The 14,845-nt window shown below is 37.9% G+C and overlaps 2 protein-coding genes across 9 annotated transcripts in view; one reads left to right on the top strand and one right to left on the bottom strand.

The window, feature by feature from the left end:
• TOP2B (DNA topoisomerase II beta) overlaps positions 1-10,109 on the top strand; it is a 65,197-nt gene extending 55,088 nt beyond the window's left edge. For both annotated transcript variants that reach the window (XM_019422918.2, XM_019422917.2), the window contains exons 31-36: positions 1,446-1,647; positions 2,613-2,692; positions 4,329-4,439; positions 6,993-7,115; positions 8,602-8,696; positions 9,617-10,109. In XM_019422918.2, the coding sequence (XP_019278463.1) occupies positions 1,446-1,647; positions 2,613-2,692; positions 4,329-4,439; positions 6,993-7,115; positions 8,602-8,696; positions 9,617-9,784 (779 nt within the window). In that variant the 3' untranslated portion in view covers positions 9,785-10,109. The remainder of the gene's footprint in view (positions 1-1,445; positions 1,648-2,612; positions 2,693-4,328; positions 4,440-6,992; positions 7,116-8,601; positions 8,697-9,616) is intronic.
• Positions 10,110-10,161: 52 nt separating this feature from the next.
• RARB (retinoic acid receptor beta) overlaps positions 10,162-14,845 on the bottom strand; it is a 530,011-nt gene continuing 525,327 nt past the window's right edge. For 6 of the 7 annotated variants that reach the window (XM_053903863.1, XM_019422920.2, XM_019422921.2 and 3 more), the window contains 3 exons: positions 14,194-14,398; positions 13,205-13,363; positions 10,162-11,645 (listed from right to left, as the gene is read on the bottom strand). In XM_053903863.1, the coding sequence (XP_053759838.1) occupies positions 11,449-11,645; positions 13,205-13,363; positions 14,194-14,398 (561 nt within the window). In that variant the 3' untranslated portion in view covers positions 10,162-11,448. The remainder of the gene's footprint in view (positions 11,646-13,204; positions 13,364-14,193; positions 14,399-14,845) is intronic. The other variant, XR_008422613.1, reaches the window with a different exon arrangement.

Here is a 14,845-nt window from a genome sequence, read left to right as displayed (position 1 = left end):
TTTATTTTTATTTTCTTGTATATTCTAGTTTGCCCAAGTTAGTATTACTCCTATAAGTTGGTATATTTAGTACTGTCAATGTCATTAAAGTACTAAATTGTTAGTATTTCAGAAGTTACAGTTCATGAAGACAAAAATGTTGCTTTAGAGAATGTTGTTTTTAGCAAAGTTGGACATAGATTGCTCTAAAGTGAATCATGTTGTCTATTGGTTTTTGTTAGAAAGTTTGGGTTTTAATCCATCCATAGTTTGAAGATGTTTGGTAAAAACTGTTTCTTGGTAGAATATCAACAGTGATCAGTAGAAGTGCTTTGTAGTTTTTGTTTTGTTTTCTACCCCATATATCACGAAGTTTCATGATTAGAAGTCTGATTCCATGCACACAGCATAATTTATATAATTGCAGTGCTAGAGTTAGGATGAAGATATCATCTTGTTATTTTGTATGGCTGTTAAGCATGCAATTTTATCCTTTCTGAATATTCATTAATTTGAAGTCTTCAAATATTTAAAAATTGAGTGTCCTATTGTAAAGATTCTTCTCAAATTTTATTAAGTCCTAATTTAGTTAAAATGAATGATACCTTATTATGGTTGTTTAATTTCTGCGAGATACTTTTAAAAATATATGTCAGACCTTAAATTCTTTGGTGCTCTAATCGCCAGTGATTGAATTCTTTTCCTAATGCACACAGGTAGTACAATGTAGGTGAATTTTTAATAGAGTAACTTAACTTATGTGAAAATTAATCTATTAAATTAGATACTTCAAAATTGTATTTAGTCTTTTTCGTACACCTAAAATGAAGTATAAAATGACACAGCATCCAAATTATGTAAAAATTTTATTCCATAGTATATGCTAGAAATTATAAGACTTGCATTATACCAATGTGCCTTTCCCCATACTTGGTACCTTTTTATGCTTTTTTTATTGTTTAGTAATATGTTGAGGTATTATCTCTATATTTCTCATTCATCTGAAGAATTATGGTCTGTTATTTTGTAGTAAAACTATTGTGAATAGAAGATAGAAGTTTTTATGTAAGAGGTTAAGAGAAAGTTCGGCACCTTTCTAAGACGAGTAAAATTTGTCTTTTGTAATTGCAGAAATGGGAAATCTTAGTAGTCCCTTTTACAATGGCTTATATTCCTGTTTTTGAGTAATATTTAAGTATGACAAATTGCACCCTAACAATCTTATTAATCAGTTTGTGCTCCCCTGTGCCATATGCAGCATTAGCCTCCTGGGAAGTACAAGATTAACCCTTGATGCTATCAAAATAACTGAGGCCAAAGCTGTTGGTTTTTGCTGTGAATGCTTGTCTTTTTTCCCCCCTTTTGTTCTTTTTAGAGATAGCTGGAATATCTTCAAATGCATTATTTGTAATATTTCATGTAAATAAAGCTGGATTTAACATTCCTGGTTTTTTTTCTCCTCTTAGCTGAAAGGCCTAAATACACATTTGACTTCTCAGAAGAGGAGGATGATGATGCTGATGATGATGAGGACAATAATGATTTAGAGGAATTGAAAGTGAAAGCATCTCCCATAACAAATGATGGGGAAGATGAATTTGTTCCTTCAGATGGCCTAGATAAAGATGAATATACATTTTCACCTGGCAAATCAAAAGCTACTCCAGAGTAAGTAATAAAGTACTATTCGTTATATGGTACAATTCATTATTTAGGCATCTATTAAAGATCTCCTAGTAAACTGTGTCTAAGAATTTATTATCATTTGAGGTAAGGTCCTCCTCACAAAGGAAAAAATCTGGGTAATGTTGCAGCTGTTTACAGAACTGTTGTCTATAGTTTAGAGCATGGATTGGCAGGTCCCCCCCCCCCCCCCCCCCCGCCCATAAAGGGCTCTATAGCAAATATTTTAGGCTTTGCAAGCCATATGGTCTCTTTTGCAACTACTCAGTTGTTGCCATTGTAGCAAGAAAGCAGCCAGAAACAGTATGTAAATGACTAAGTGTAGCCGTGTTCCAGTAAAACTTTAGAAAAATAGGCTGCAGGCCTATGGGACATTGACAACATGGTTCAGAGAAGTTACTAATTCTTTAGAACTGGGAGGATTTAATTTTCTTCCCTAGCTTTGGCTTTGATTTTTTTTTTTTTTTTTTTTTTTTTTTTTTTTTTTTGCCTCTGGAGAGTATTGAACTTTAATGTGTAAGATGTAAAGTTTGTAAGCTGTTTTAGATTTTAAAGGAAGTGTTTTATCATAGGCAGTCTAGGGTTAAAAATAGGATTATTGAGGACTCTGACAGAGATTGACTTTCTCCTTAGGTTTCTGGCCATAATTTACTGATGTTGAATTCTGGAACAGTTCTGTTAATCATAAAATTTAATGTAGTGATAATTTGGGTAACTTTAACCTTTGCTCAGTTTCCATTCTCTTATGTTAAATCATTGGTTTTTCTGGTGTCTCTGAATGTATTTCTGTGCACACCTGTGCATGTGAGACAGAAAAAAAAAGTTTGGTTCCCCTGTCTTTGACAAAGAGAAACCAATGAGAGAACTGCAATTATAATCCTGCAGCACATTATATAATTTACCAAGGTTGAAACTATATTTAAATTGTGATTAATTTTTCTTTCTAATAGAAAATCTTCACATGACAAAAAAGGTCAAGATTTTGGGAATCTCTTCTCATTTCCTTCATACTCTCAGAAGTCAGAAGATGGTATGCTCCTTTAATCTTTTCATTGATTAATTACTTACTGTATTATTGCTATGGATTTTTTTTATGAGCGGAAAACTTACCTTCTTTTTACATTTCCCTCAATGTAACAAGGTTTATTTACTTTTTCTAAGATGAGTACCAACTAATTGGTCAAAATAGGCATTACGGAACTCGTTAGGTTGATAGATGTGTGTATAGATGTGCATGTAGTGTTTTAATGAGAGAAAAAGATAAAGAAATCTTGGAAGATTAAATTTGATTTTCATGGCAATGTGAATGTATATGTGACAGTTTTTTGTTTTAAGCTACAAGGGGACTGATATTCGGATTTGTACTAAACTGTAGTAGCTGAAAGAAGCAAACTTAATCAGGGTGTATATTATTTCCTATTAAAACAATTTTTTTTTAATGTTTATTTTTGAGAGAGAGAGAGAGACAGAGTGTGAGTTGGGGAGGGGCAAAGAGAGAGAGGGAGATACAGAATGTGAAGCAGGCTCCAGGCTCTGAGCTGTCAGCACAGAGCCCGACATGGGGCTCAAACTCACAAACTGCGGGATCATGACCTGAGCTGAAGTCAGACACTTAACTGACTGAGCCACCCAGGTGCCCCTATTTCCTATATTTTTATGTGGGGAATTTTTAAGGTCAATCTAGTTACACTTAACTGTCTTGAATTTTTAAAACACACACACATATAGGCAGACAGACATAGATCTGATACATATTGTAAGTGTATAGATAGATATGCATATTTGAGAGCATGTCAAAACTGTTATGTGAAACTGTCACATCTAAGTAGACATATCGAATCCCTGTTTTGGTTTGACAAAGGGAAGGAGGGAGGGATGAAGAGCGGAACTGTTGAATCAAAATGGAGTATAAGAGTAAACTGAAGCCTAATGACTTTTAAAAGGCGAAAGATTGATGTGATCTGAAGAGAAACCAGAGCATGCCTGCTGCCTTTTAAATTGATCTTCAGTGACTTAAAATTGGTTTTTAAAAGATGAAGTTACCACTTTCTTAGATTGAACATTATTACTGATATTCCTGAAATGGTTAACAGCATTAGATGTGTAGACAGTAAAATAATCACAGTGAGATCTTGCAGTTTAAAATCAATCAGTATTTTTTTTTTTTTTATTTTTATTTTTGGGACAGAGAGAGACAGAGCATGAACGGGGGAGGGGCAGAGAGAGAGGGAGACACAGAATCGGAAACAGGCTCCAGGCTCCGAGCCATCAGCCCAGAGCCTGACGCGGGGCTCGAACTCACAGACCGTGAGATCGTGACCTGGCTGAAGTCGGACGCTTAACCGACTGCGCCACCCAGGCGCCCCTCAATCAGTATTTTTGAGCTGATCAGTTATGTTTTAAATGATTAGCATTTGGGACTATTAAGAATTTTATTACTCTATACATTTCTATATTGTTTTACAACAGAGTTAACATTTTTGAAATATAACATTGTTATATTTTTTGTTTTCAGCTGTTTGTATGTTATGGATTATATGATCACAAAATAGAAATTTATAAGATCAATTAGCTAAAGAGAAGTCATCAGTAAAAAGAATCAAAGTTTAACTGTTAAGTGGTCCTTATAGAGTCTCTTTACTGAAAGAAAGCTTTATAATTTTTAGATTCAGCTAAATTTGACAGTAATGAAGAAGATTCTGCCTCTGTTTTTTCACCATCGTTTGGTCTGAAACAAACAGATAAAGTTCCAAGTAAAACAGTAGCTGCTAAAAAGGGTATGTACTTAGATTTGATGTTGTTAAGCATCTTACAGACTATATGTAGTTGATATTAAAGGAAATTTAATTTGAAACTATTTGCACGTGGATTTCAGTAGAAAATAGTATAAATGTGTATAAAGAGAATCCCTCTTGTTTTCTAACCTTATGAAGTAATAATTAAAATGTAAGACCTTATTGTGAAACTATTGTAATTATAAAATAATCCTGTGTATTGATATCTAAAGATAGCTTTTTAAGTAAGCTCTCCTATAGGTGTTAGCTTGTAAAATAGATGAAAATTTTGTCTGGCTAGTAGCCGGATTGTGTTATCTAGGTAGGTCATGTCTTCACACCCCATTTGGAATGATGGCTCAGTTCTGCTGGGGTCTTCTTTTTTTCTTTCTGAGTCATGTAGCTTCTTTCTTTCCCATAGCCTTAGATTCTCCATAAATCTAAGTTGATTTGACATAGGAATCTGTTATTAGTCCCAAGGGACATACTCTTGGTGTTTTTGAAGAAGGCCAGTATTAGTGCTTTGTGTTTAAAAGATAAGTGCTCCTTACACAGCAAGTAAATAAACATACAGTATGGACCATCTTTTCAGTACCTCAAAAATGTGAAACAGATTCCATTGTAGACACGCACATATTAGATGAAGGGGAACAACAGAAGTCCCTACTTATTTTGAGTGCACTTGGACCACAGTAAGAAGTTGGTTGACTGCCACAGCTTCTCTGGCCAACACACCAGGTGCCCTGTCTGCATCCCTTCACCCACACCTCTTCCGTACACATCAGCCAGTGCCTGTATTTCTTTGCCTCAGGACTTGTTACTATGTTGGAATATTAGTATTTCCCCACTCCAGCCACTCTTCCTCGGTAATCGAAGAGAGCCGGTTTGCAAATACGTTAGTGCTCTTGCCTCTCTGGTTAGCCGGCTCTGAGATGTGTGCTTCCCATGGCTCAGAGATTGCTCGTGGTGAGCCCTCAGAGTGATGACAGGCTTGGTACCGTACCCATTACTGGCTGCTGTCGCTTCGCTGCTTCAGTTCTGTTCTCCCTTTTTTTTTTTACCTCCCAAATAAGTACTTGTACTGGAGTCTTTGTTTTGGGGCCAGGTGGGGTCTGCTTCTGGGGAGTTCAAACTGAGACAGGCCCTATAGTTTTTCTTTCCGCATCTTTTTAAAAATTGTCTTCACGTGAGCACTTTATAACCACCCGAGAACTTGGGAGCCCTGTCACTTCTTGGAACGTATCAACCTGTTTCCTTCATCGAGCTGTGCACTCCTATTTAAGCTAATGAGTCAGTGTTGAGTGTTAACTAACAGGCTAGCATACCACAACCCCTGTCCCGTCTGGCTGCTTCACCACTTGAACTAGCCTGTGTCGGTTGAATGGGTGATGCTTGCGTGAAACAGTTGAAGCCCTCAGTCTTCCTCTAGCCGCCTTCCAAAAATACAGTTCCCACAAAATCCCATTTCAAGGAGAGGATGCATCCCCTCCTCCATCCTCTGTGAGATTATCTCTGTTAGCTCCAAATTCTATGTATTATTATACAAGTTAACCTCTAACTCCGGTCGTTGACAGCAGAAGCAGCTCATGGTACTCCGGTATCGACTTACATTTGCTTGGTGGAACTTGAACTGCCACCTAACACTCAAGCCTGGAAACTCTAATGAAGGAGAAAGCTGGTTCCTAGAACACACTGCTGTGTCAAGCCTATACTGGTGCTAGGAGCTGCCTGCCACGTGGCTCTTGTGGTGGACTCAATCATAAGGATTCAGGGAAAAGCCACAAAACCTGTGGTTGCCACGGCCATGAGTGTGGACTCTCTTGCCGTCCTAATGAGGGGCCTTTACCCTAGCATCTCAGATTGGGCCCAGGAATACATTTTCCATGTAATTAGCCTGTTCTGGTTTTTGTTTTTTAATTTTTACTAATCACACAAGTGAAGTCTGATTTATCAGTTTTCACATAGAAGGTAAATGAAGCAGAAAAACATTCTATCTTAAAAGCAAAATTCATAAAACAAAGGCTTTTGGGCCTATTGTCTTACCTGGAATTTTCACATTTCTTTCTACATAAAAGTGCCATGTTTGGATTTCAACTTTTCAACTTTGAATTGAAGTGAATCAGCTTCTATTCATGGTATTTGGGGGTCCTGTAAAAACGTTTTTTCCTTCCTCTAAAACATTTTAGAAGTTAGAACGTAACATGTGGTTATACTTGAGTTGTAATTAATGTCAAATATGTTACTTTTCTATCATGACTATATTTTTACTACTGCTTTTTAAAAGTTCCTGCTTAATTCGCATTAATGGCCTTTGTTTAAAATAATCTCCCACGAAATAGCAAAAGGCATATTCATAATTAAATAAAAAGCATGGTGTCATCTGTGAGAAATTGTTTGGCTTTATACTGGCACCAAGGGAAGAGAAACCATTTTGTTATGTAAGGCTACTCAATTTCCTATCAGCAGTAAGAAATTCCATTGTTACAGGATTCGCTTGAGCATGGTTCGCTGGTAAGTGTATTACATTGATTTATGAAATGGAAATTTGCTTAATAGGAAAACCATCTTCAGATACAACTGCTAAGCCCAAGAGAACCCCTAAACAGAAGAAAGTAGAGACTATAAACTCTGACTCAGATTCAGAATTCGGCATTCCAAAGAAGAGTACACCCCCAAAAGGTGAGGATTATGTTTAACCCTCTAATGGATGTCGCGTAGGAAATATTTCGTCTCTTCTCATTGAATTTAGAAAGACTGTACTGTTTTGTTTTAAATTGCTTTACTCCTCAACAAGGAATATGTTTAAGAATTAGTGCTGAATTAGAGTCCGGAGGAAGTCTAGTGCTTTGTTTTAGGAATCAAGGAATTACGACTCGGAAGTTAAGTAAACAACTTACATACCTAAGAATGGTTCAGAGACCCCCTGCACAGACTCACTGGGAGTAGTTATTGAGAAGGCAGATGAGGGCTCCTTGCCAAGTGGACAGTGACCATTCCCAGGACCTGGGACTTGTACACTGGAGCTGTTGTTTGCTCATCTAGGAACCAGTTCTTCATCCTGGAACCCTCATTTCCTTCCAGAATCTAGAAAAGTCCTCAAAGGTGCTTTTTAAAAAATATGTGTAAGACAGTTTTTTCTGAGGGTAGCTGCTCAGCCTTTTCTCCCAACTGACAGATTTACCATCAGTGTATTTAGAGTGGTGGTTGGGATAAGGAGATAGCTACATGGAAACAAGGGAGAATAGGGGCAAAAAAGAAACAGTGATTGAGGAGATCGGTACTTCTGTTATGCCTGGCTTGAAACTGTTAAAGATTCAGAAGTGCCATTTCATTGATTCATTTGATAAAATAGGACATCCCAAGAGTGTTTAGGCTATCCATACTAGTACAATCTGGTTCGTCATAGCTCTTAAAGAATTTTTAAAATTTAGAATGGCAGTTTAGTTCCATTTTCTCTTTCACTGGCATCATTGTAGGATGTAGAATATTTTGTCACCATTTGCATATGACTTTTCCCCCTTTCTCCTCCAGTGAGAATAAGAGGTTAGTTAGGTGGAAAAAAAAAATAGCTGCATGTGGTGCTTTTAAGTCTGAGAAGGAACATGGATTTGACAGATTATGATTAATACTCGGGGCTTATTCTAAGACTGTGCTACCTAAAATGGGATCTGCGATTCGTCGTTACTAGTGCATAAGTAAAATCTGGACTACACATTTAAACATAATTTGTGCTAATAAGAAAATATGTATTTTCTAATAATGCATATTGTATTTTTAAAGGTACTAGTCTAGGACAAATTAGAAACTAAAACTTGTTTTCATCACATACAAGTTAAAAAGCAATAAGACATTTTCTTTTTAGGCACAAAGACCACATGTTCAAAATGCAAATGTTTTCTCTTGTGTATCAGGAGTTTGGTCATTAAAATTTGTCACCAGGACCTTCCAACTAGTTTTAAATGTATTTGTGAAATACTCTTTCGTCCCGTCAATCCCAAAACTGAAATGATGCCGCCCGATAGTTTCTGCATCATTTATATTTAGAGACCAGGATTGCAGTACTGATTAGGGCATGCCGAAGAAGTGAACTGTAATGTTGTGGCATTTATCTTTTTATACTGTACTTTAACCTTGGGAGGAAAAAACCCCTTTGTATCATTTTAAGGTAAAGGCCGAGGAGCAAAGAAAAGGAAAGCATCTGGCTCTGAAAATGAAGGTGATTATAACCCTGGCAGGAAAACATCCAAAACACCAAGCAAGGTAATCAGGAACGTCTTTTTATGCATTGTTTTACGATGATCTATAACTGGCTTAGTTGGCTTATTACTATAAGGTCTTCTAACACTTTAAACCTAGCCTCTCTTATGCATACGGCACTTATGTATAGTTAAAAGAATTATCCAAGTGTAAGATACATACAATCAGGACTATTTCTTGGATAGAAGTCTGGCATAAATTAGCCTACTTAATTAAGAGTATTCTATTTCATCCAATGAACGATTGAAGTTATTGGCTATGTGTCTGAAATACTTTTCAGACCGAATAGGGGCTGTTTCTTTTTAGCTTGGGTTTATTTGCCCAGGCTCTGATTTTTTTCTTTTAACTTGAATTCATTTGACTGTGGCTAATTTTCAGTCTGACCTTTCTCCAGGAGCACACAATCTTTTTTTTTTTATAGGTAAAAGAAAAACATCCAGTGTCCTTTTTCTTCTCTCCCTATTAAAATGTAAAAATACAAACATGATTTTAGCTTCACGCCATTCTCCACCTTGGCCTTTTCCATCCAGTCTTCCATGTGTCTGGTCCATCTTGGTGACTCCTCTCTGCATTTTTATAATAAACATAGTATGTACTCCATATTGTGCATAAGTTTTGTTTTCCTTTCATGAATTGAGAGGTACTTACAAGTAAATAATTTGTACTAATCCGGGGTACTGTGCATAGTTGCTTGGTAATAGAGAAATTCAGAAAAAAATATCACCACGGTGGCAGATTATTATACTTCATCATTTTTATAAAGGGAAAAAGGATTAGGTAACTGGTCTTACACTTAAGTTAGCATTACAATTATGATTTTAGAAGCCTCGTTATTTGTATTATTTCTCAAATGTAAGTGAAGTATAAGGAATAATTCTTTTTAACATTAGTCTTTTTCTTTTTTTTCTTTAAACCATGTCTAGAAAATGAAGAAAACCTCTTTTGATCAGGATTCAGATGTGGACATCTTCCCATCAGATTTCACTTCTGAAGCACCTTCTCTGCCACGGAGCGGTCGGGCTAGGAAAGAAGTAAAATATTTTGCAGAGTCCGATGACGAAGAAGATGTTGATTTTGCAATGTTTAATTAAGTGCCCAAAGAGCACAGAAACATTTTTCAACAGATAAATTGTGTTGTCCTTTTGTCTTTTCTGTCTCAGACTTTTGTACATCTGGCTTATTTTAATGTGATGATGTAATTGATGGTTTTTTATTATTGTGGTAGGCCTTTTAACATTTTGTTCTTACACATACGGTTTTATGCTCTTTTTTACTCATTGAAATGTCATGTACTGTCTGATTGGCTTGTAGAATTGTTATAGACTGCCGTGCATTAGCACAGATTTTAATTGTCATGGTTGCAGACTACAGACCTGCTTTTTGAAATGAAATTTAAACATTAAAAATGGAACTGTGTACTCTGTGTCTTTACTAAAGAGGGAAGTGTAGTAAAAGCTCCCATACACTCTTAAAATAAATATATTTTATTCTTTGCCAGGAGACTCCATGGAAAAAGGTAAACAGTATATGAACATAGAAAGCATCGTTAAACAATCTCAATGTACAAACAGAGCCAGTGAAAGTACATCACAGACTTGCTAATATATCAAAAAAAAAAAAAAAATCCACTAGTGCTTAAATGAGAACTAAGAAACTGACACTTGTATCTGTTAACCACTCTACCACAGCTTTCACTCTGCTTCATAGTGATTGAACAAGGTCAAAGGATGCAGATTCTCTGTCCATGCCTTTAGGGGTTCATACTAGCCCCCGGGCATCAAGGAGGCTAGGAGAAAAAAAAAAAAACCCTCAATACCAGGCATGAATGAGGAAGGACACTGGAGTTACACAGTGTAGGTGGTAGACCAGTCTGTAATTATCCCATGAAATTTCCCTAATGGCTTGTGAACAGGTAAACAAAAACTTACTAACACTGAAAAGTGTTTCTGCCTTGGAGGCTACCATTACTGTAAAAATGTATCTTCAAAAAAAAAAATTGTGTAGTTATGTCATTAAGATAAACCACTCTTAAAGTGACATTAACAGTTGAACAAATGACATCTGATTAACTGAACTGGCAGTTACACCGATACAGAATTCTCTTCTGCTAGTGCAGTGAATTTGTATCTTTTTACTGGGCAACATGAAATAGAAGACGCAGTTTGAGAGCGTCAAAAAGAGCAAGGACAAGCTTCCGTACTAACTAAATTAGACTTCTCTCTAGCTTTGTCATACTGTACAACAGTCCCCTTTCCTTACCTTGGTGTCCTGATTACTCTGTGAAAGCAAGTTATTTTTTTGAGCCTCTCTTAGCTGGACGCGTGCAGTAGTCTGTTCCACAACCTCGGTGTCTTGGTTGAGTATGCAAGGCAAAAGGAAAGCACCAAACATACAGTATAGAAAGAACAGAGCCATACTTCTGTATGTACAAAGTCTTCAGAAACTTAACCGGGGTAAATCATTTCGACTGGGTCTTTGCCATGCAATCTTGAGTGTTCAAAGAGGAAAATAGAAGCTTTTAACTAGTTTCTGGTTGCACGAAATGGCTGAGTTTTAGAATTTAAAAAGTTTGTATTTCTAGGTAAGTTAGACAGTGAGGAGTAAATATTGATACATATGAAAACGTCTTGGTCCTTCTTGAGTTTTAATATATTTTCAGTCCGAAAACTAAGCAGCAGTAAAAATGTTTCTTTCTTGCGGTTTAAATCCTGGAACTGAAGGTACTGGGGAATGTTTGAAGTGGCTGGAAAGTGTCTTATTGCACCAGTGGTGACTGACTGACCCCGCTGTTTTCCACCGAGCTGGGTGAGATGCTGGGACTGTGCTCCGCTGGGTTCCCGCTCGAACTGGGGGTCAAGGGTTCATGTCCTTCAGAATTCTCCAGCATTTCCTGAATGAGAGGTGGCATTGATCCAGGAATTTCCATTTTCAAGGTAATTACACGTTCTGCACCTTTTAAAGAGAGATAATAGAAATCTGGTAGAGATAAGGAGTCAAGCTGAAGAACTAAGGCTCCACCTTCACTGACTTGAACGAGGGTTTTGGTGAAAACCGTGCTGCCAGTGCCTTCCAGAGACTACCCTAATTTTACGACATTTAAATATTTCTATTCCATCTACAGAAAAGCAGCACAGACGCGGTGACTTCCTTAAATGTGCTGATCCCATGCCCGAGTCAGTTGTAGGAAACAGTGTCAACATATATTCACCTAATTTACAAAGAGACGTTCTTGATAAAAGACCAGAAAGAGCGTGTCTTCCAACAACACAGTTTTCAAGGATACCAGTTACCCGCAAAGAAAGGAAGCGACAGGTGACAGCTAACAAATGGGCGGCTTGTCAACTTGGACGCAGCACTGCCCTGTCCAGGGCAACAGGCACTAGCCACGTGCGACGGTTTAAATTTGCTACATTACAATTAGGACAAACAGTGCCTCGATTGAATTAGACACTTTTTTAGTGCTCGAGAGCCACGTGTAGCTAGTGGCTCCTTGTATTGGACAAGGCAGATCAGACAGTATGTCCATAATCACAGTAAATTCTATTAGCACCGGTCTAGCTAGATCTAGACCATGACAGTATTAAGTTAAACAGCCTCACTGTTTTTAAAATCAAAGACCTCGTAATTCTAATGGCCAAGCACTGGTATCTGCTGTTTGCAGAGACTCTGAACCCCATGCTAAGGATGAACTCAGGAACGGCTCATCGAGGAAACCTCTTCGAAGTAGCTCAAGAATCGAGACTCCTCGTCCAACAAATTCACCGTGTTTTTTAAGCACTTTGTGAAATGCAGAGTTGGTTCCTTGGCTCGGCCAGGCCTTCAGGGGCAGAGCACGCTAATGGGGAAGGAGAAGGACCGCAGCAGGCTGGGTACCAGGGATAGCTGCTGAGTTTTCTCTCCACACAGCAAAGCCCGACGCTAACACTCAACTGTGATATAGCTCTAGGCACTTCTGTAATTGCTCGCGTTGCCACACAAACTGAAAGTCACTAGACCAAGAATATTTATACCTCTCAGGAGAGCATGAGTTCCTTTGCTGAGAAGTGTGCAGAAGTAAATCTGCCTACACGCGAGATAGCAACGGCAACACCGATGGAGAGAGAGACTTCACCCAGTAACAACTGCCCTAAGTACTATTCATTTTCCCCAGGTTTGGAGGTCAGGAAAAACTGGAGTCAAGTTTATAGCAACCAGAGCATGTGTGCCAAGGCATGAGATGAAAAAGGCTGTCATAGAGTACATTCTCCTGAAAACAGTTTTTCTATTTACTTAGTAATCTGAATTATAAACTCAATCTATTAAGATCATTGAGCAGGGTAAGATTTAAGGTGTTTTTTTTTTTGTTGTTTTTTTAAAGGGTGAATACTATATTCCTTCTGATTTCCGTGAGAAATGAATTCCGGAACAACAACAACAAAAAGACAGCTATTATCAAACATCCTGAATGAAAACATCAGTTTAAAAACAAGTCAGGACCACTTGGCAAACACAACATAGACTTCAAGACCTACCTTTCGCACTGATGCTGCGGAGATCTGTGATTTTCATTAAGATCTTTGGAAACATGTGAGGCTTGCTGGGTCGTCTCTTTCGGATATAAATTTTTAGTGCTTCCAGCAGTGGTTCTTGTAGCTTATCTACTTTTGTTGGTTCCTCAAGGTCCTGGCGGTCTAGACAGCAGGAATAAAGGATAAACAATTAGGGCAGCAAGAGTCACGCACCTGCCAGGTGAGCGTGCGTCCTTGTTCCTCCTAGCACATTATCATTTTATTAATGTGATGATTCCATCACATACACAACTTTGAAGATACAGGGAACTGCTTTAGGCAGTGACACTTGAACATGTCCCTCTTGCTGGTCAAAAGCACATTCTGATGCCTGGTTGCTTTTGTTCCAGGAAGAGAATTACTCCTTGTGACCAGGAGGTGTCACTACTGAACTGAATTCAAACAAGCCTTGAGCAGGATGGTTCTAACAGCAAGGTAAACAGGCCCCGTAATCAAAGCCATTACTTTTTAACCACTTATGATTCAACCTCCTGTGAGCCAGTAGGGGTCAGTACAGAGCAGAAAGCCATACTTGATCCTGGTCCTGCAAGGTTTGGGTGCTGGGGTGGGGGTGGGTTGGGGGAGACAAACCAACGAATTGTAGTCCCAGCCACTAAAGTAGCAAACAGCACAATCAAGTCCCTAGCATTATCGTTAAAATGTCCCTGGGCAATTTATTTTACAACAGTCTGATCCTACCTTTGAAATAATACCTGTGGCAACTGGAGAAATAGCACTGTGGTATTTCAGAGCAACAGGATCCCAAGTACCTTTATTTAATTTATAACCATATGGAAAAATGCAACGGACCCCAAGCATGCATGCCTGGCTATTTATTCACGTGTCTTTTTCCATGCAAAATAACTCTGGAATGGAGATGGGAATTTCCCATAAATGACAAGTGCGAGTTGTTCTTCATGGAATCTCATGAGGGTTTTCTAGGTAGTTGGTACCTCCACAGATTAAGCAGATGGCACTAAGAAGGCCTGTTTCTGTGTCATCCATTTCCAAAGGCAGGAGCTGGTTGGCAAAGGTGAACACAAGGTCAGTCAGAGGACCAAATCCAGCATTGTGCATCTGAGTTCGATTTAGGGTAAGGCCATCTGAAAAAGTCATGGTGTCTTGTTCCGGGGTATACCTGGTGCAAATTCTAAGAATCTGGAAGGAAAAAAAAAAAAAGCATATTTGATGGGTCATCAAAGCCAGCTTGTTCTTACAGCATCAACCAGATCTAGGCACGTAGATTTCCAAAGACCTCTTGCATCACACGCACACGGTCCCACTTTGGGATGTGTGATGTCTTCTGCAGCTCTTTCATTAAAAGAACAGAAGTCAAAACATGGGTTAACGTTATTTAGGGAACAATAAAAGGACAAAAGAAATTTTGAGAACCACTTGTGCTAAAAGTAATTCATTCGACTTGAATAAACATTTACTGAGTACCTACTTATGTCCCAGGCACTGTGCCAGGTGCTGGGGATAAGAAGAACAAGATTTTTTTAAAGAGCTTACAGTCTACAAAAAAAAAAAAAAAAAAAAAAAAAGGCAATATGTACCATTAAATGCCTAGTACATGTCAAATGTTCTCATGCCCTACGTTCAATC

The sequence above is a fragment of the Panthera pardus genome, unplaced genomic scaffold, assembly GCF_024362965.1.
Source record: "Panthera pardus isolate Hobbes unplaced genomic scaffold, ASM2436296v1 HiC_scaffold_16, whole genome shotgun sequence".
NCBI lineage: Eukaryota > Metazoa > Chordata > Mammalia > Carnivora > Felidae > Panthera > Panthera pardus.
Note: the sequence above shows the minus strand (reverse complement) of the source record. Positions and strands in the feature narration are given on the sequence as shown.